Below are 21,244 nucleotides of genomic sequence, written 5' to 3' on the forward strand. Positions count from 1 at the left end.
CAACCAATAGCTCACACAGCAGCCTGATATGGCAGCTTCAATGCTGCGTCTGCTGACTTCCTTGTTATCAACTGAAAAATTTACCCCACAGCAGAGTCTGCATTCAACTTCTCATTCCAAAAGCATATGCCACTCTGCCCAACAAAATGCATAAATCAGCTGAGTCCCTTGAGTCATGACTAATTTTTTAAAATGTTGCAGCAACTTCATATCTAGAGTCTCAATAAATGCAGTGGTTGGCTCAGCCTCAAAGAACCTGAATGTGTCTGATTTAGAGTGGAAGTCTTAATGCTCAAAAAGTGTGCCTGATGCAGTCTCTAAACTGGCAGCCTGATGGCCTCATACAACACGGATGGTCAGTCAAAAAAGTCTACATTAGAATAAGAAACTGTCCAACGAGGTCAAGCATGAAAATAGGGCTAGGAGTCTTTCATCTACTCTTACAGGAATACTGGTCACATAAAATGTGTGGGAGGCATATCGAAATCCAGTATGGATTCTATTTTCATTTTGGAAGACATGCTTGCCCACCCCAAATTGATACAAGGCTGGGAAGGTTGGGTTTTTCCTTAATATTAGAAAACAAGTTAATGGCAACTGCTGCTCCCTTCTGAGCTACCAAGGGGCAACTGGTACATTCTCTCAGCATTATCTGTAAGAATCTGCTCACAGGTTTGTCTCCCTTAAGACTGGCAACTCTTTCTCTGATATTCTAAAGCAGTCTCTAGCAATGAAAAAGAACTTAAAAATCTTTTCCACCAATGTGCTGTGCTGAATGAGACTGCCTTGCTCATTCTTGCCACTCTATCTCTACTCTTTTGAACCAGTAGTTTAGGTACTGCTCCCACCAATGAAAATCTGAGGAATTTTCACATCAACTGGAAAACTATGGTTTAGACTTTTTTCTTCAAAAAAGTTTCATTATTTAGAAGGAAATCGCTAATGTGAATCCAACAGAGAAAAATGGTTACTGGTTTGAGAAACAGTAAAAACATGTTAATTCACTCAAAAAAAGTAGGTGACGAATTACTCAAAAAACAACATTCCTGTTTCCATAAATAAATTCCCACATTCGTCTGTTTTGGTTTTCTTATTCTAAAAATAAAAAATAAAAAAATAGAAAATAAAAATAAAAAAAAAAGCATAACAGAACCAATTAAGTCAAAAGTTAGGATAAGAATTGGCCCCGAGTGCCTCAGCAAGGTGACATTAGCCCTTTAATGGACAGCAAAGGCTTTCAAGTCATTCTAGTAAAAAATTCCCATAAACCAGGATGCTAAATTATCTGAGCTTAGGAATTGTAAATATCTTAACAACAAGAGCAAACACCAACAGTTCTTATTACGTGGCTAGAACTTTTCAAACTGCAATTTCATTTAATCCTTATAACATATCAATGAAATAAGTGCTATCATTATTCCCACTGTACAGATGAGAAAGCTGAGCCACAGAGAGAATAAACAAATTGTCCGAATTTAAGCAGCTGGTAAAGCCAGAACCATGACTCAAAGCCAAGCACTCTGGCTGCAGAGTCTCTCTATGGAACTGTGGTGCTTTGCTGCCTCCCCTGTTGTCCTCTATGTACAGCAGATGACAAGTAGGGAATCCATATGTACATTTTTAGAATACTCCATCAGAGAAGCTCATTTTGTTATGAAACAAAATCCAGGCCTACCTAAACAGAAAACATACTCCAAATAAACTAAAGCAAACCTGTTTTCAAGATGGTAGACTTACCAAGCACATTTACCTCCCTTCATTTCTCAAATCCCATTGATGATGGAAAACTTTTTAAAAAAAGAATAAAGAAGAATGGTACAAGACAACAGGCAAAAGTAATACCAGAAATGAATCAATGGAGAAAATAGAGTGGTGTAATTATAACAAAAGACAGATAAAGAAGAGGTTTCCTACAGAAATAGAACTATACTTCCCAACGAAACAAAGTACTGCAGAAACGCAAATCTAAAAGATATATGAACTGAGTTTCTGGGATAATCACCTAAGTAATTGTTCTTTCTTTCTTTCTTCTTTTTGGGCGGGGGGGGGGGGGAGCGTGGGGGAGACAGGGTCTTACTCTGTTGCCCAGGCTGGAGTGTAGTTAGTGTAAACATAGCTTACTGTAGACTCAACCTTCTGGGCTCAAAAGATTCTCCCACCTTGGCCTCCCAAAGTGCTGGGATTACAGGCATGAACCAACACACCTGGCCACCTAGGTGATTTGTTAGAAGATGGCCTATAGCACTAGCACTTAAGAACAGCTCTCTCAATAGGAAGTCATCCTAAGCATAAGCCTTCGGGCCAGAAAGAGAAGCAGAGTACAGTCTACACCTGGGCCTTTCCAACAAACACAAATTAAAACAAAAATAGCAAAGGCACCACTACCCAGGACTAAAATACTGCCAAGTGCCCCATCCCTACAACAGCCCCAGCTTCCTCACCCGCACCCTCTGCCTGGTTGTGAGCATGCCCAGCCCCACAGAACCGTGCATGGCCCTCAGCGAGCCCTAGCAATTAGGGAAGAGGCCTACTGCTGAAACAGTATTACAAAACTTTTGAGGAAACCTAGTGTAATTAACCTAACCCTGATTTATAAATGTAACCATATATTTATAAACATGAACAGATCATCAAGGATCAAAACAATACAAAACCCAAAGAAATAAGATGAATGGAAACAACTCAAGGCTAACAGAAAAATTTGACAATGGAATTATATCAAATTCTCAGTTATCTCTACCAGTGGAGGATTTAAGGCACAAGAACACTCAAAACTATTTGCAGCTGGCACTAAACATGTTTTCTGATTTCTATTATAGTAAATTTACCACCTAAAGAAAATTCTACATAGTGATATTAAACACGAACTTTCATTCTCTAAGGATGTGTGACTGAGATCTGTACTATGGCTCCAGCTCCAAGTTCAATATTTTATGCAGCCCTGGGCAAATTACCACTTTCTGTCTTAATTTGCCAATCCATTAAATGGGACAATATTGGGGAACAGATGGAATCCAGCCTTGGCTGGAGAGTTTGCCATGGACAGTAGTAGCTCTGGTCATACCTCTATAATTCCTAAGATAGGTCGATTTACAGTCAATAGTTGTGACTACTTTGGAAAGTTAAGAATGATATGTTTATCCTCTTCAGGAGAAATTGAGAATAAGGTCTCTGCTTTTGTCAACTGATTCAAAAGAACACACTCTGAATTCTGCAGCGTCTAGAGTAAGCATCGCTGCATAAACACTGCTAGGAATTGATCTGTTAAATCCAGAAACCAAGGAAACACAGCAATTGAGTCACTTAAGGTATTGCTCACCAAGGGACCAATGCACATACAGCTTTGAACAGTCAGATTTGTATCAGAGACTGGAGATGTGGAGTTTGAACAAGACTGAATTCCTTGGCAATCAAGTGGAGGTACTTACTAAATATATACTCATTAAATAACCACCAACCACCACATTCCAAGTGTTGGACCAAGCAACCCACTGTACTAACAAGTCCAGGGCTTACTCAAAAGTAACAAAAACTGGTAAAACACATTCGCAGTCACTGGTACAATGGTAATGGTGGACAGTCACTGCTAAACTAGAATGACATGATATCAAGTATGTTAAGACAATATGCATATAAATCACGCCATATAAGAAAATGTTCCACAGTGCTTGTCAAGTTGAGGTTTTAACAGTAATCTTCTTAATTATTAAATTCTTTGTTGAAAAATGCTTTCCATTAAAAGAAATGAGAGACATAGCAACCAAATAGCTGGACCTTAAATTCTGATTCAAATAAATTAATCATGAAAATTAAATTTATAAAACAAAACTGAAGTGGTAGTGCTTATCTTTTAGAAATACATACTAAAGTAGTTGGGCGCCAGTGGCTCACGCCTGTAATCCCAGCACTTTGGGAGGCTGAGGCGGGTGGTCAGAAGTTCGAGTCCAGCCTGGCCAACATGGTGAAACACCGTCTCTACTAAAAACACAAAAATTAGCCGGGTGTGGTGGCACATGCCTTTAATCCCTGCTACTTAGGAGGCTGAGGCACAAGTATCACTTGAACCCAGGAGGCAGAGGTTGCAGTGAGCTGATATCAGGCCACTGCACTCCAGCCTGGGTGAAGAGTGAAACTCTGTCTCCAGGAAAAAAAAAAAAAAAAAAAATACATACTAAAGTGTTTGCTGATGAAATGATACAATGTCTATGATTCATATTAAAATAATATGGGAAGTTGATAGTGGTATAGATGAAAGAAGCCTGTCCATGTGTTGGTAACTGTTGAAGATGGGTGCTGGGTACATAGGGGCTAATTATACTATTTTTTTGCTTTTATGTATAGTTAAGGTTTTCATAATGAAAAAAATGTTTTAAATACACAAATCAAATCAAAGGTGACTTATTCTTACCTGTATTAGAATCTTTTATTACAATGTCAGAGATTTCAAACAGTTTCAGTGGAAGGGGCATCTTACGATTTGCTGCTATGGTCTTCAGGAGGCCAGGAAGAAGGGTAGTGCGTGCCACCTACAGGAAAAGACATGAAATTGCACTGACCAAATAGGACCCAAACAAAGACACTTGGTTAAAGACAAAGACTATGGCAGAAAGACTATGGCTTCATAGGAAGACACTTCTGGAAAATGCATTGCCCTAAAATATCCAAGTCACTTTCAATTTTCAATTCCAGGACACTGAAATTGAACTGAAAAGAACTGAAAACATTCTGGCTTCCAAATTTACAAAATGAAAAATCATAAATTTGATTAAAAAATAAACGAGAAACAAATACAACCTAAATATGTTTGCTTATCTCTAAGCCTTGGTTATTTTATTCATTATCATTCATTATTTTATTTTTTCTTTTTTTAGAGACACAGTCTCACTCTTTTGCACAGGATGGAGTGCAATGGGCACAATCATAGCTCACTGCAGCCTCAAATGCCTCAAATGGCTCTAGTGATCTCCTGCCTCAGCCTCCCAAGTAGCTGGAACTACAGGTACACACCACTGCACCCAGCTAATTGATTATCATTTTAAAAACTAAAGTTTGCTTTCAAGATTTCAAATGCATGTTTGCAAGTTTTCATATCCTGCCTCATTTCACAAAGTAATTGAAATAGACTACAAGAAATACAAATGTTTAAATAGATTAAATATAGGTCAGGCACAGTGGCTCATGCCTGTAATCCCAAAGCTTTGGGAGGCTGAGGTAGGAGGAACACTTGAGGCTAGTAGTTCAAGACCAGCACAGGCAACATAGCAAAACACCACCTCCATAGATTTAAAAATTAGCTAGGTATGGATACATGCCTTTAGTTTCAGCTACTCGGGAGGCTGAGGTGGAGAATTGCCTGAGCCCAGGAGTTCAAGGTTACAATAAGCTATAATCATACCACTGCTTTCCAGCCTAGGCAACAGAGAACCTGTCTCTAAACAAATAAATAAATAAAACCATAAATAAATTAAATATGAATTAATCAGAATTAGGACCAGGAAAAATGTAAATGCAATTAAAATATCACAATGAGGAAAACAGAATACAAATATGTAGGTGCTAAAAAATATATACAGCTGCTATGGGTAGGCTGTAACTACAGTTCTAAACTTAACTAAAGCAAATGTGAAAGAAAGCATGTACAGTCATTTCATTCTTCCTATTCCTAAGAAATGCATACCCTGGTACATTAAAAAAAAGCAAAAATTTCCTGCTTTGTCTGTAAAATATATTTCTCCCTGTAAGCTATACGGAATATATTAGCTTCCAACACATGTTACCAGAAGAGTTTTATAAGCAGTGGTGTAACATTATTGTGAGAGTCTGGGCTCTGCAGTCAGACCACAAGCACTATTATCTTTTCCCCAGACTACTGCATAACATTCTTAAGCTGGCTTCTGTGCTTCCATTCCTGCCAACTTGTGGCCTATTCTCCATACGGAGTGGTCCTTTAAGATGGAAATCAGACCATGCAACTCCCCTGGTCAAAAATCTGCAAGAGGTTTCCATTAAATTTTGAATAAAATCCATGGCCTACCTGGGGCCCTATGTGATGTGCCCTGACTCCCTCTCTACCCTCAACCCCTGCTGCTTCCGCAGGCTAACTGCACTCCAGCCACACTGGAGGCCACACTGGTCAGTGAGATTTCCATCCTGGGGCCTCCATGCTTACTCTGTTCCTACATTCTTCCTCTAGGTTCACATGTGGCTTCCTTCCTTCCTTCAAGTGTCTGCTCAAATGTTCTCTCCTACAGAGGTTTGCCCTGAACACCCAAGCTAAAACACAGACACTCTTAGATCCTGCACAAGTAACCATAAGACCCTAAATGGAATTGTTAGATTGTGTTTTGAATGAAAAAGAGAACGTCTTTCCCATCACACTCACTATACCAACAAGCTGCTACTCGCCTTCAACTTGGTGCTTCTTAAATATTATTCATTTTCCCCATTGGAGGGCAAGTGCCCAAACCATTCACAAAAACGAAACTACAATGTTAAAAGTTAAAAGGAAATTTAACTTATTGAAATATAATAAACAAACTACTGTTATAGAAAACTTTTCTTAATTTTATCAGTGTATTTTATAGATATGCCTTATTTGCATATTTAAAAACCTACAGAAATACAAAAAATTAAACCTGAATCTGATCAAGCTTCTATATCCAACTACCAATTTACTGGAAATTTAGGGGGCCATTGGAACATATTCAGCAAAATCCTAAATGTAAGAATTCTATAGGACAAATGACTCAGTTTCTTCAATAAACTGAAAGGAAAAGAAAGACGGAAGGATGAGAGGTGCAAGTTGTAGATTAACAGAGACATGAAAAGCATATAAATCAATGTCAATGTATGAAACACATTTGAATCCCAACTCAAACTGTTAAAAAAAAAAATTGATGGGAGGCCAAGATGGGCGGATCACGAGGTCAGGAGATTGAGACCATCCTGGCCAACACGGTGAAACCTCGTCTCTACTAAAAATACAAAAATTAGCTGGGCGCGGCGGCGCGTGCCTGTAGTCCCAGCTACTCGGGAGGCTGAGGCAGGAGAATTGCTTGAACCCAGAAGGCGGAAGTTGCAGTGAGCCAAGATTGCACCACTGCACTCCAGCCTGGCAACAGAGTGAGACTCCATCTCAAAAAAAAAAAAAAAAAAAAAATGACAATTGGGAAAACTAAAACAATGACTGGATATGTGAGGTGATTAAGGAATATTATTGTTAATTTGGAAGGGGTGTGGTAATATTCTGTAAGTTTGTTTATTGTCACTATAATAAAATTTTACATATTTTAGCCAAGTTACATTTTTATCTTGCCCATCCTCCAACATATTTACTATCAAAAAAGAGCCCAAAGTTAAGAATTATGCAGGAGAAGGAATGGATTTAGACAAGAAACTGAGTTATAGGCCCATGAAGAACTTTACATTTAACTTAACCATAAATATAAACCTCTTAGCCAAATTAATGATGGTAGGACTCACCTGTTGGTAAAGCAAGGTAAAATATAGAATCTGTTAGGTCAAAAGACAGGCACTCTCTTTGATCTTTAAGGTACTTTATGCAGAAAGATTGATTCTTAAGTGTGCTAAGCCACAGCTATTTATAGTGACATTTAATGCATTTCTGATTATTTTCCTTCGACTTATATAAAATAGATAAGACAGGATGTAAATCCTGAAGAACATAACAGTTACCACATCTTAAGAAATCTATCAAGCTTCACTAGGGGAATACAAGGCGAAGAGGGAGGTGGGGGGCAAGGGCTGAAAAACTACCTATTGGGTACTATGCTCACTACTGGGTGATGGGTTCAGTCACACTCCAAACCTCAACATCATGCAATATACCTTTGTAATTAGACCTACGCATGTACTAACTGAATCTAAAATAAAAGTTGACAAAAGGCCAAGCGAGGTGGCTCACACTTGTCATCCCAGCACTCTGGGAGGCCATGGTGGGTGGATCACTTGAGGCCGGGAGTTCAAGACCAGCCTGGCCAACATGGTAAAACCCCATCTCTATTAAAGTACAAAAATTAGCAAGGTATGGTAGCACACGCCTGTAATCCCAGCTACTCGGGAGGCTGGGGCACAAGAATTGCTTGAACCCAAGAGGCGGAGGTTGCAGTGAGCCAAGATCAGGACACTGCACTTCAGCCTGGGCAAGAGAGCGAAGCTCTGTCTCAAAAAATAAATAAAAATAAAATAAAGTTTTTTAAAAAAGTAATCAAGCTAGATAAGTAAAACTGGGAGAAAAAGGTGCATTTGGAATAAACAAAAATCCATTAAGATTTACTGAAAAATCATTCTATGCAAATGAATTTGAATACCTCTTATTAAAAAGAACACCATGGGCAAACTTTAAAAGCAATAGGAAACTAGACCTCAGAAAATAAAATATAACAACTCATTACTACAATCCTTCCAAAATTAGTATAAGGATTCTTCAAAGTTCTGACCCTAAGTATAGATAAAGAATTCATATACTTGATATATATTACCAATTAGTTCTTTAATTAGTCTAGCTCTAATCTACAACATTAGTAGGTGGTTCTATAGATAAACTTTAGAATTTTTAAATTTAGTTTTAAACACTTTTAGAACTTTTAGAATTCTTTTTAGAACTAACCCAGTCCCTTATTTTTGTAGAAGTAAAAACCAAAATCCAAAGAAACTATTTCAAATCAGAATTCAGATATTATTTATAATAGCATTAACCTTCTTTAAAATATAACCTTCCAGTTCTAAGATTCCCCTTGATTCTAGAAGACATGATTTTCTCTAAAATCTAGGTTAAAAAACATACAGACTTGCATATGCAAGAGAAACAGAACAAGAGCTTATCAGTATAAAAGAGAACTATTTAAAGTTATTAATAAGCAAAGATGTTATAATCTTAAAATGCCCTCCCTTTATAGTTAATATCCTAATCTATAACACAAATCACTTAACACTCAATATTAAAGTAGTATCATTCTCATTTAAATATTCCTAATCTCTAAATGAAACTGCCAATAAACTCAGACAATTACAATAAAAGACATAAGCAGCACAGTCAAGAACTGATATAATGGGCAATTTCAAAGTGAATGACTAATGAAGGAACTGGGAACAGGTTTTGATTCATTTATTACAAATGAATGGAAAAGAGATGAAATCTGGCTAGGTGCTCATGCCTGTAATCCCAGCACTTTGGGAGGCTGAGGTCACTTTGCGGATCACTTGAGGTCAGGAGTTCAGAACCAGCCTCGCCAACATGGTGAAACCCCGTCTCTACTAAAAATACAAAAATTAGCCAAGCATCATGGCATGCACCTGTAATCCCAACTACTTGGGAGGCTGAGGCAGGAGAATCGCTTGAACCCAGGAGGCAGAGGTTGCAGTGAGCCAAGATCGTGCCACTGCACTCCAGCCTGAGCAACAGGGCAAGACTCTGTCCCAAAAAATAAAAATTAAAAAAAAAAAAAAAAAAAAGATGAAATCTGAAAATAGTATTAAAAAATCAATTATGAAATGGAAAGTTCAGACAAGACAGATTGGGCCAGATAATACAAAGCAAGTAAGAACCCAGTATGAAGTTAATCAAGAAAATATTATTTTTAAAAGTGTTAAGAATTTTTGGCAGCAAAGCACATAATAACCAACTATAAACTTACCCAAGAAGGTATTATTAAAAAGCTCTAAGATTTCACCATCTCAGGTATAATAACTGAAGAGACTTTTCCTAACTCATGTACTACCTCTCGGTTTTTACATGAATTCTCACCTACTTAAAATTCTTACCTGAAATTCAGCTGTTTTAGGATTACTTATGTGGACTGCCTTTGTTGCAGAGATATCCACACCAAGTTTATCAGCAATATCTTCTTGGGAGCACTGTGAAGTACATACAAAACAGATTAATATGGAAAAGCAATTACTTAAGTTTAAAATAAAAAGTAATGCTGTAAGTCAACTTCTAAGAGCAATTTATATTCTCTACACATATCAGCAAGTTAAGAATAGGCCTGGTGTGAGCTGAAGTAAATGTAATAATAATAATAATAATAATAATAAACAAACAAAAAAAGAATAAGCTAACAATAAATACACATCAATCTCAGGCCCATAGCAGATGGAATTTAACATTAATACTTCTTTCACAATGAGTCCTAGCCATCATATAGAGCTAAAGTGAATTTTTCACATGGAGATGGTATAAACTGTACTCGGGCCCTTCCTAAGCTAGTTTCCCATGTACCTTTCCAATCTAATCTCCCATGATGCCCTAGCCATTCCCTAAACCTTATGTTTCCCTACCTTATCTGAAATGTCCTCCCAGCCTCACCTGCTACCATTCCCTAAGGCTGACTTAAATGACCTCTCTTCCATAATATTCCTAATGACTCTAGTCAGAAACTTTCTCTCCCTCCTTGGTATTTCATGACTTTCCATTTTGACTACCATTATAACCCTTGCTAAATCCATACTGACTTGTGGCAGAACAGTAGGACTGACAACAGAATTCAAGTGACTGGAACTCTGCCCAGTGTTCTTTTACTGTATCACTTAACTTCTGTGCACATGCCTGAAACTCATAACAGATAAACTGCTGAGTACCCACCAATCGAAGAGAAAGATGCTTGCCACCCTCAGAAACCAGCATTGTAGGCAGAAGTTATGAAATTAAAAACTCACTGACAATTAGATACATCAAGTCTAATAATAAATGATATAATGAGATAATGCAAGTATGGTGCCTGGCACAGAGTAAGCACTCAAAAAATATCAACAATGATGATAACTGACAAATCATTACCAAGGATAAATTATTATCATGTATATTAATGCTAGCTTTTTGAAAAAGCATTTAAAACGTAACACAAAAACTGACGTACCATCAGATTATTGTACTATTGTCCAATGTTAGGCAATATTGTTCATTATGCTGTTCTACAACTAGTTTTCAAAGGCTAGTTGGCCTGTATTTCACTTATTAAAACAAAATGATACACATCAACTGAAATGGTAAAAAAATGACATTTCATGTCAATGTCATTTCTAGTGATTCTTGCCATGCTTTCTTGAGAAAGATCCTGAAGCCACATCCAGGCATAGCAGAAAACAGCTCCCGGATCTGCTACAGCTGCTGAGGTGGAGAATGGTGGCATGCACACTGGGGATAAGCGTTTTCCCCACAGCATAAAGAAGTTTTACAGCAAGACTTAGGTATAATGTGATTGATTAATTAGGAAATGCAACTGACATGAAGCAATCTATTCTCAAATGAAACTAGTCCTCTCTGTGTAAAAGAAAAACACTCCACAGACACATGGCAACGCAGTTGTGTATCTGAGTGACCTTGTATTTTATCATGGCAATGGATAATAGGGGATAGTGACAAGAGGCAATTTAAATTAAGCTACCCTGAAGTGGCAGTAGTTAGTACACAGTAAGAAACTTTTTTTTGTTTGAGACAGAGTCTCACCCTGTCGCCCACACTGGAGTTCAGTGGTGCAATCTCGGCTTGCTGCAACCTCCACCTCCCAGGTTCAAGTGATTCTCCTGTCTCAGCCTCCCGAGTAGCTGGGATTACAGGCATGCACCACCACACCCGACTAATTTTTGTATTTTTAGTAGAGATGGGGTTTTGCCATGTTGGCCAGACTGGTCTCGAACTTGTAGCCTCAAGTGATCCGCCCGCCTCGGCCTCCCAAAGTGCTGGGATTACAGGCATGAGCCACCATGCCTGCCAGGAACTTTTTTTAATGTTAATATTTATGTGTTTATTTTAATGTGTTAGAAAAATACAACAAGTAAATGAACCTTATAGTTTTTACAGATATTATTCCTATAACAAGGCTGAAGTACATAAGCCAACTTAAAAGTGAGCCAATTTAAAAGAAAATATTACAACTACTATGCAGATATAGCAAAAATCAATATGATGAAATGTGAATTATTTACACTTGGAAAGTCAGAGACTAGGCTTCAGAAAAAAAAAATGGCTGTTACTCTTGTGCAAAACTGGATTTAACAACATAGACCATCTTTGCTCAGCGATGCTTAGGCTTGCCTATAAACATCTTTATAAACATCTTTAATGTTGAAATTCCTACAGGAAAATTTAGTACAAATCTGAAACCCTCTAGGAGCTCACTCCTTTCTCTTCCCCCCAGTGATAAACAATGAATGTATTAAAGTGACTTTGGACAGCTGAACAGACTGTTTCTAACATCCCTGGTGTGACAGTTTAGTCACAGGCCTTGGATGCAGACAGGCATGGGCGGGAATCCCTGATCCACAGCCATGGCGTAGGACAAGTTACTTAAATTAACTGCTGTGAAAGACAGGAATGCCCACTTCACAGGAGTATACTGAGAAGAAATGGAATCATGTACACAAAGCCCTTGGCACAGGGTAAACATTCCCTGCAGAGCAGCCACTAGTCAAGACTCGGCCTCTGTGCTCCTTCGAAGACACGTGAGGCTCCAAGGTCACAAAATCAAACTGGCAATGGATATCGTAATAAGTATAAAGTATAAGTATAAAAAGGATAAAGTAATAAGTAACTTTTTTCAAACTGGCACCACTAATATAAAAGGGCAAGGAAAAATGCATACCCAAGTTTTAACAGCAGTTGTTTCTGGGGAGGAAAAGAGGATTCGAAGTGGGGAAGAGAACTGTTATGGTTTAATCTACATGGTTAAAGTATGAGTCCTTTAAAATAAGATGTATTTCTATGACACTCATATGTTTTAAAAAATAAAAATATATTTTTCAATGTTATTTTTGGTACTTCATTTTATATGAAATCCTGGATGCTCACAACTACAAATGTGTGTATATATATGTGCAAAGATGAATGACATGGCATTACAGACCTAGTGTACACGGTATGAGACCATGGAAAAGCACTGTTCTAGGAGGCCAAAGGTCAGGACCCTGCTCATGATATAATGAGATCATGCAGGTATGGTGGCCTGGAACACAGCAGTTCTCCTGCTGTCCGTGTAAAATGTGCTACGTACTTATCCTCTCTCAGCCTCAGGCTTCCTCATTGGTGCAGTGCCTGACATATAATAAATGCTCAACAAATGTTGAATGAATGACTCCTGAATCAGAAAAATCTTAATGCTTAATATTTATTAAGCAAACTAGAAGTAGAGTCCCTTAAATACTCTAAAATATTGAGAATTTCAGAGGTAGGGCTAAGTTGCAGGGGAGAAAAAGAAGAAGCTTCCTTTCCCCTCATAGATTAAACATACTTGAATGCTCAAGAACTACATTGCAGGCACCACAGAAATGCTCAGCAAGAGGGAAAAACGGAACTACAAATTGCATACACATTTTATTCTTTCAAATGGTCAATCTGGTGGGGGAGGGAAATTTCCTTCTGATTTTGTAATAAAAGTCATTTCCTGATTTAGGCCTTTTATGTCAGCTTTTCAACTCAAAGCAAATGTTTGTGAACATGTTCAAAGACAAAGAAATTAATTTAATGTGGAACAGTCCACAAGCCTTTACCCAGGACGGCATCTAGTGGGCACAGCCATAACCAAATTAAGACCAAATATTCTAACTTAATAAATTTGGTTATGAAATACATTGTGAACTCTCAACACTCACATGAAACTATAAAATACTTTGTCATCTCTCATTTAAGGTATTTTTTTCTAGGCCTTCATTTTCTTTTGTGGCTGTAAAAACAAAAGCTTCAACATTACTTTACCAGGAATTGTATAATCTCAAGTAACAAAGTTATTCTTCCAGAATCTGGAAGTTCTAACAGTCTAGATTCTATAAATTCTTATAAAGCATCATAGAATAAATAATTCAGAGAGTCTAAGTAAATAATCATCTGGGCAGAAAAAGCATGTAAGACATACCAGGGCAAAGGTAAGTGCTTCAGTGAAGCCAGCGGCTGCCATGTCATGTCTGAGAAGTTCAGTGAGCTTATTAAGAGGAAACTGAAAAAAAAAGCATCCACTTGATTTCACCGCAATTATTTCTTGTTTTTTAAAAGGGAGATTTATACAGAACATGCCATTAAAACTTTTTTAAATAAAAATGTTTAAAAGATTAAAAACCTTTTCACCCTTACTAACGTACTGCTAATGCCACTATTTCCCTACCAATATTACCTCCTCCCTCCCCACCGCTCTGCCACCCCTCTGCTCCTACACAGATGTACAAACCACCCCCACTTCCATCTCTCCCACACACAGCTTCTGCCTTCAGGCCCAAGTTGAGAAAATGAATCTCTGAGAGATTCAACAAGGGCTCCAAACTCAAAACCTGTCTTTCTTCAAAGAACTAGTCATCACAGGTTTTCAACTTACTCTAATCATTTGGGCATCTGTTTTGTATCCTCTCCACAGCAAATGCCTCTCATTGCAGAGCATGTCCAAATACTGCTTGATTCCTACGTTCTGTTTTCTCGAAGCCTTCCTGGCATTAAATAATCAGTTTCTAACAATAAGGAGTGTTTATTTAAGGGTGCAATCTTACTTGATTAGCTATGGTGTAAGTTTTCGGGAGAGTCATCTGAATGTTGTTATATCCATAAGCAATAGCTGCATCTTCTACAATATCACATGCATGGATAATGTCAGCTCTGGTTGGAGGGATTTCAATCTCAATCTGATTCCCATCACCTATGACTTCTGATTTTAAATACATCCTGGTCAGAAGTTTGGCAAGATTTTCCGGAGTTTCTCTGAAAAAGGAATGAACAAACCATAAACTTCATTGGATTTTTTTTTAATGTTTACATTGTGTTTCAACATATGCTACTAGCTGAAACAGTAACCTTTCTTTTTGAGTTCTATCAGAAACCAGATATCTTAACTGATGTTTTATCATTCCTTAACCGACTCTGAAGGATCGCAAAAAAAAAAATTAGTCATACGTGTACTTTGTTCTTGAATTAAGTGAAGTTTTCAGAGCATACCTGATTCCAACTTTTTTGTTAATTAGGTCAGCTCTCACCATCTCCTTTCGGTAAGCTAATTCCTTAAATAGAAAGAGTTTAAAAAGTAAATCATTTCCCATCAGATACAGCTTTAGAGTCTTTTCCATTAGTCATTATTGCAGTTCTATTACGTTCCCAAGAAATTGTCATTAGAGCCACACATTGAGAATAAACTTGATGTTTCAAAAACAGTATTATGAGGGATAAATTTGCTACATTAGATTCATATATGAACATTCTACTTGCTAGACAGTTTGCACTGCCTGGAAATAATATAAAATGCCAAACAATTTTCCCTTTCAGATAGTCAATCCCCATTCCCCACAGTAAAACACTGTTGTGCTACATCATTCCAAAGACGTTTATAAATCCTGCTAAAGATTTTCAGTCTCGTCCTATGCAAGCAGATGGATATGACCAAGAAAGAGTAATTCCAATGTCACAGTGTCCATCATACTAAGTCTAAGAGCATGATGAAGATATTCCTTTCTTACCATTTCCAGGTGGAGAAATGCAATGATGAATTTGGTACTCAGTCTCCTTCAAACAGTACATAACTCCACCGTATTAGTGAGGTGAGAACACACACACATAAATCCCAGCTTTTCAACACCTTTGGAAATGTCCTTATGAATATTTCTTATCACTCATTCACTCTCAGAAGTATAACATGCCACTAGCAAAAAGGCCATAGATTTTAAAACCTGTTTTGATTCAAGTAAGGCAATGGTCTGGAACCTTGCTACTCAAAATGCAGTCCTCAGAGCAGAAGCACTAGCATCACCTGAGTGCTCGTGAGAAAGGCTGACTGCAGGTCTTGATAGCTAGTGGCAGTGACACCAGAGCTACTGAAGCCCAATCTGCACGTTTTCAAGATCCCCAGGTGATGAGAATGCACTGCAGGGTTTGGGAGGCACAAGGTGAAGATTGCAAAGTAATAATAACTTTTCTCAATAGTTACTATGACCTAGTTATTATGAGCTGAACAGTACGAGATGCATTTTAAAGATAATCTTACTTAATCCTCACAACAGATGCTATTAGTATTCTCATTTGACAGGTAAGGAATTTGAATTTTAGCTGAATAACTAGTTCCAGGTCAGAATAGTAAACTGCCAAGTCCAAGTGCTGCTATATGCCCAGTGCTTAGAAAATGATTATCAGATAATAAGCATTTGGTATATGTATTTAATAAGTGAATGCATGCATACAAGAAGTAATGGCTGGGCATGGTGGCTCACGCCTGTAATCCCAACACTTTGGGAGGCCGAGGTGGGTGGATCACCTGAGGTCAGGAGTTCGAGACCAGCCTGGCCAATGTAGTGAAACCCCATCTCTACTAAAAATACAAAAAAGTTGGCTGGGCATGGTGGCACAAGCCTGTAATCCCAGCTACTCAGGAGGCTGAGGCAGGAGAATCGCTTGAACCCAGGAGGTGGAGGTTGCAGTGAGCTGATGCTACTGCACTCCAGCTTGGGTAACAGAGTGAGACTCCATCTCAAAAAAAAAAAAAAAAAAAAAAAAGAAGTAACTAATGAACAAATTAATGAATTAATAAATTAGGACAACCTAATTCCAAAGTACACACCATTAACCATTAGTCTGACTACTGACAACTTATCTCCCCTAGTTCTCTTATTTTAAAACTTTGTTTTTTTCTATGAAATAACAAAACACAAGAAAAAAAATTTTCAGAGTTTGAGAAAATATGCTATTTCATGTGAGAAAGAATCAGTTTCCCCCAGAGGATCCTTCCCTAAGAAAAGCTGTTCTAATTTAAGTTTAGGAGGAAATAAATGAACAAATGCCAAAACACTCATGCAGTACTCCTTTTCAGAAAGCCCACCATTTCAAATTTACAAAAGGTCTCTATATTACAAATAAATGATTTTAAGGGATTATCCATATGAGGAGAAGAGTGAACCAAATATTAAAATATATTTCTCCTTTTCTTCCCAAAAATATATAATCACTTTTATTAACACTTGACAAATCATCATATTGAAAAGAGGCTGGACGCGGTGGCTCACACCTGTAATCCCAGCACTTTGGGAGGCCAAAGCGGGCGGATCACAAGGTCAGGAGATCAAGACCATCTTCTCTAACATGGTGAAACTCCATCTCTACTAAAAATACAAAAAAAAATTAGCCGGGCGTGGTGACGGGCACCTGTAGTCCCAGCTACTCGGGAGGCTAACGCAGGAGAATGGCGTGAACCCAGGAGGCAGAGCTTGCAGTGAGCCGAGATCGCGCCACTGCACTCCAGCCTTGGCGACAGAGGGAGACTCCATCTCAAAAAAGAAAAAAGAAGAAGAAGAAGAAAAAGAAACTTTTCTCTGGCATTATTTTAAAACCATCTAAAAAGCTATGTCCAGCTAATCCCAATTGCTACTGTCATAAACTGCAAAAATGGCCACAAATTTCTCCCCTCTCTGTATCCATGGCCTTGCAATGTGACACTGCCAATCTTCCAATCAGGAGATGACATCTATTTCTCCACCTGTCAAATCTAGCCAAATGACTGGCTTTGGCCAACAGAATAATGTTTGAAAAATGCCTGGGCACTGGGCATGCTCTCTTGCTGCTAGGAACCATGCAACCAACCCCAAGTCAAAAAGCCCAAGCTAGCCTGCTATATGATGAGGGACATGTGAGTTGTTGACCCCACTGCCAAGAAGCAGACATGAGTGAGGCCATCCCAGATCATCCAGTTGCTAGCCAACCAGTCAACAGACTACATATGGGTAAGCCCAGCAGAGATTAGCCAAACTTGCTCAGACCAGGAAAACCACCCTATTGACCAAAAGAATCATGAGATAAATAAATGGTTGTTGTTTTAAGCCACTAAGTCTTGGGGGTAGTTTGTTAAATAACAAAAGCTAACTGACAATAGATACTTAAATCCAAATCAACTTTTAAAAACTAATATTGCCTATATAATTTCAGTTATGCTTCATACAGTTATGTTTCTTTTGAAGTATAATTAACACTCTAGAATAAAATATGATGCTAAATGTTAATGTCTTCCGGAATAGGGAGGTTTTGATCTTAGCAGGTTTCATCTACTGTAAAAGCTATTTAAATAGCAGAAACTATTTCAGGCTGTGATTTACTTCATAAATGGCAAGGGAATAGTGAAAGATTCAAAGGGGAAGAAAAAGCTCATCAAAGAATGCTCTCACTGAATGAGAACCATGAAGTGACTGTGATACTGTTATGTTTTAGAACAGTCATCTTTATGTCAAGTCCCTTGGGGACAAAACCACCCAAGAATAATACTGGTTTAGATTTTTTACCAAGATCTTACGCTTGAAAATAACTATGTGGTTACTACTAAATTAGTCTTAATAATACATTTGCAATTATTTATTAGTTACAGTGATGCCTTCAGCAACTGTTAATTCAAGCGTGAACAGACTATGTTCGGAGGGCTGAGTAATCTTAAAAGGAGTGAGACTATAAATTACTTATTTAATAAGTTCTATTGTTCTACAGCACTGTAGGATGCTACAAAATAATTAACGACAAGTTATTGTATATTTTCAAATATAGAGGAGCAGACTACGAATGTTCCCAACACAACAAAATAATAAATGTCTGATATGATGGATATGCCAACTACCATGATTTGATCATTACATATTATATACATGTATAGAAACATCACACTGTACCCCATAAATATGTACAATTATTATGTGCCAATTAAAGAATAAAAACATTTTTTAAAAAACTACTCAGTTAACTAGTTAATAGAATAAATCATAGGAATTATGACCACACAATGTTGTTGTATAATGTTGTGTTTACAGCTGCTGTCAAACTGTCTGAATTTAGATCCTAGCTCTACCACTTAAAAATAATAAGCAAGGTATTTAACATCTCAAGGTCTCAGGGACTCCATCTGGAAAAAGCTTAATAAGAGCACCTACCCTCACAGGATTATGGTGAAGACTAAATCCATGTAATGCACATAGTATAGCACCTGACACACGGGTGGGTAGGTAGGGGATGGATAGACAGACAGAACATGAGTGCTCTATAGCCATTATTATTAGCATTGTTGTCATAATCATGAAGTCATTTCTTAAGCACTTACTGGAAAGGTATGTGATTTTCCATTAGGAAAAACCACTTCAGCAGCTTCGACCCTGAAAACAAAAGCCAGAAATAAAATACTTAAGAAAAAAATGTGCCATAAATTACAGACATGAGTATGGTTATCAAATCTTTCATTTGGGCTACAACTACAGCCTCAACATACTCCATCTATCGCATTCCAACACTGTTTGGATTGATCTTGCTATAAACAATAATACTCTACTGTTTCATCTCCTAGGGCTCCGATGTCCTTTTTCAGGCACCACCTACTTGAAAGGTTTATTTTCCAGTACTGCAAAGCATGCATCCGACAGGGACTCCTTGCCAATACTGACACACACATTCTAGGCTTTACCAGGGCAGTGTGTTACATAATAAAACTGAAAGAATCACTGAAATGAAAATCAGTTGAAAAAAAACTGATACTGCCCATATAATTTCAATCATGCTTTCTACAGTTATATATTTATTTTCAATTATATTAATATTCTAGAATAAACTATGATGCTAGTACTAAGGACCACATAGATGTGTTAAATAGTTTTTTAAACTAAAAATATGCTTTGGAAAAAATACAGTAATCTTACCGACATGGGATACATGCTTTGCTCTTATATATGCTTCTCTACCTCTGTTTAGCTGCTCTTTTGCTGTTCCTCCATCTATATATTCTCAAATCCAATGATCCCCAAACACAGCTTAAATTTCATTGCCTCCATGAAGCCTTCTCAGATTGTATCAGCTGGCAGTAACTTGCCCTTACAAACAGCCGGAATATCACCAAAACTTTTTAAAGTACTTAATGCTTGTGACTTTATCCAATATTTATGCGTATGTCTTATCTCCCTGAACAGATTATATGTTCTAGTTATAGGAACCACATTTTTAATCTTTATATTTGTTTATTCATTCATTTTTTTAAAGACAGTGTCTCATTCTGTGACCCAGTCTCAAGTGCAGTGGCACAAACATAGCTCACAGCAGCCTCGACCTCCCAGACTCAAGCAATCCTCCTGCCTCAGTCTCCCCAATAGCTAGGACTACAGGCGCAGGCCACCAAACCCAAGTAATTTTTTAATTTTTTGTAGATATGGCGTCTTCTTGTGTTGCCCAGGCTGGTCTTGAATTCCTGGGCTCAAGCAATCCTCCCGCCTCAGCCTCCCAAAGTGCTGGGATTATAGGTGTGAGCCACCGCACCTGGCCTATCTTTACATTTAGCACAAAGCCTTGCCTTCAGAACAATGGGCCATCAATAAAGGTGCTGGATGAACTTACGTAAATTGATTCTCACAATATTCACTGAACATGGTGACAATAATATCAAGAACTATTTTTGCCTGCAAAGAAAAGAAAAACAAATATAGTAATCTATAAATATATTCTCTTCACTCAGATGGAAATGAATTAATATTTAATATAATTGTGTCCTCACATCTAATGGACCTTTACGTATACATTTTAAGAAAGGAAGTGGAATAAAAACATGAGTAGGTCTAGCCTTATCTTCAGGTGTTCTGCATTTACGCAGTTCTCTGACAGTTATAATCCATGACTGAGACAAATCGTTTCGTTCCCCCACCCCCAACCTCAGGTTCACTGGGCTTCAACAGAGACAAATGGCTAATTACTGGAATAAATCTTAACAATCTCCTAAGTCTCTGAAGCCAGACTGCTTGAATCCTGGCTCAAGCACTTATTAACAGTATGACACTAGGCAAACCACTTTTCTTACCTGTTAAGGAGATAATGAAAATTCCTATCTTGTCTGGTACTTACAAAGATTAAATAATTGGCATGTAGTAAACACCATATAGATTTGTTAAATAATTTTTCTATTTCAAAAAAAATTCTTAGAAAAAAAATACCGTGACCTTATTGGAATATATGCTTTACTCTTATATAAATATTTCACTCATATATATACAGGCTTCAGGAAAGACATTCAAGGTCTGTAAATGCACGAATTAAATTTTTTAAAAAATTAATATTAAAAGCTGTACTACCCTGACAATATTTCTGAAGGCAAGGAGTACCTAAAAGTTATAAAGGAAATACCTTACAATGGTCTCTAATCCTATAAGATGTACATGAATACCATTTATTTGCCCTATTTCTATACTCCAGCCTTCTCCTGCCATTTGAGGTTACCTTTTTTAAATTTTTAACTGCCACCTCATTTAACATATGTAA

The 21,244-nt window shown here is 37.6% G+C and overlaps 1 protein-coding gene across 5 annotated transcripts in view; it reads right to left on the reverse strand.

The window, feature by feature from the left end:
• The window catches only part of FARSB (phenylalanyl-tRNA synthetase subunit beta), a 228,268-nt gene that overhangs the window by 37,806 nt on the left and 169,218 nt on the right, over positions 1-21,244 (reverse strand). For all 5 annotated transcript variants that reach the window (XM_055109142.2, XM_003818673.6, XM_034955263.3 and 2 more), the window contains 7 exons: positions 20,330-20,391; positions 19,053-19,104; positions 14,933-14,994; positions 14,491-14,698; positions 13,869-13,949; positions 9,784-9,876; positions 4,409-4,526 (listed from right to left, as the gene is read on the reverse strand). In XM_055109142.2, the coding sequence (XP_054965117.1) occupies positions 4,409-4,526; positions 9,784-9,876; positions 13,869-13,949; positions 14,491-14,698; positions 14,933-14,994; positions 19,053-19,104; positions 20,330-20,391 (676 nt within the window). The remainder of the gene's footprint in view (positions 1-4,408; positions 4,527-9,783; positions 9,877-13,868; positions 13,950-14,490; positions 14,699-14,932; positions 14,995-19,052; positions 19,105-20,329; positions 20,392-21,244) is intronic.

The sequence above is a fragment of the Pan paniscus genome, chromosome 13, assembly GCF_029289425.2.
Source record: "Pan paniscus chromosome 13, NHGRI_mPanPan1-v2.0_pri, whole genome shotgun sequence".
In the NCBI taxonomy this organism is placed as follows: Eukaryota; Metazoa; Chordata; class Mammalia; order Primates; family Hominidae; genus Pan; species Pan paniscus.